Source organism: Echinops telfairi, unplaced genomic scaffold, assembly GCF_000313985.2.
Source record: "Echinops telfairi isolate 266 unplaced genomic scaffold, ASM31398v2 ScPeMD7_29;HRSCAF=101, whole genome shotgun sequence".
NCBI classification, from domain to species: Eukaryota; Metazoa; Chordata; class Mammalia; order Afrosoricida; family Tenrecidae; genus Echinops; species Echinops telfairi.
The window spans coordinates 8335498-8336480 of NW_022103926.1; the positions used below are offsets into that span (position 1 = coordinate 8335498).

At 59.7% G+C, this 983-nt stretch overlaps 1 protein-coding gene across 1 annotated transcript in view; it reads left to right on the top strand.

The window, feature by feature from the left end:
• The window catches only part of SMARCB1 (SWI/SNF related, matrix associated, actin dependent regulator of chromatin, subfamily b, member 1), a 15316-nt gene that overhangs the window by 6843 nt on the left and 7490 nt on the right, over positions 1-983 (top strand). Inside the window, exon 4 of the mRNA XM_013008246.2 lies at positions 397-524. Within this exon, the coding sequence (XP_012863700.1) occupies positions 397-524 (128 nt within the window). The remainder of the gene's footprint in view (positions 1-396; positions 525-983) is intronic.

Here is a 983-nt window from a genome sequence, read left to right on the forward strand (position 1 = left end):
TTCAGTGCAAGAGGCTGTGGTTCGTGCACTCCATTAGTCCTTTCCTTGTTCAAGGTCCTTCACGTCCTCCTTCAGGGTCCATCCAGGGCTCCCTTGGGTGGGTCTGAGCCAGAGTGGGTGCTCCCATCGCCCTGTGGATTTCCCATGACGGGCTTTGTGTGAGGGTCTCCCTGCCTTCTAGTGCATCCAGATGTAACACCCCACCCCCAGCCAGTGTGTCCACTGCAGCTCCAGCTTCCTGTCTACGGCATCTGTGGAGCCTGCCGTTACATTACTTGGGCCTGGGTCCACTGAGGACGTCTCTAATACCTGCGGGACCAGGGGCATTGATCTCGGTGGGGCCCCAGTGGCAGCAGCCAGCTTTCTGGCTGAGCACCATCACCATCTCGCTTCTAGCTTCGACGACCATGACCCCGCCGTCATCCATGAGAATGCATCGCAGCCCGAGGTGCTGGTGCCCATCCGGCTGGACATGGAGATCGATGGGCAGAAGCTGCGGGACGCCTTCACCTGGAACATGAATGGTACACAGGCACTCGGCCTGCGTGTAGATGGGCCCCTTTCCTGCCGGCTCTGAACTTGACTGGCGGTGCTGCGTGGCCTGGCTCTGCAGGGCATGGGCTCTGGTTCTTCTCCTGTGGTGGTTACAGCCAGGCTGTGCGAGCCAGGTTCCTTCCTTTCACATCATGTAGAGGGTTGGGGTGGCCAGCTACTGGTCCACAAATTTAGGGTGGTGACCGCTGCTGACCAGACCCAGGCTTGGCCACCTGGGTGGATGCACACGTGTGGCCCTGGTGGTTCATTCCCCATAACCAATGCCGCCTTCAGAGGGAAGATCCCCTGTATACTTCCTCCTCCTCTATGCCTGAGGGTGGTGCCCCTTCCCAGATCCTCTGCTCCACCCCAGTGGAAGGCAGCTGTGTGTACAGGTGGGGAGGAAGGTACGGCTGCAGGCTGCAGTTGGTCTTGAGGAGGGAGGTCGT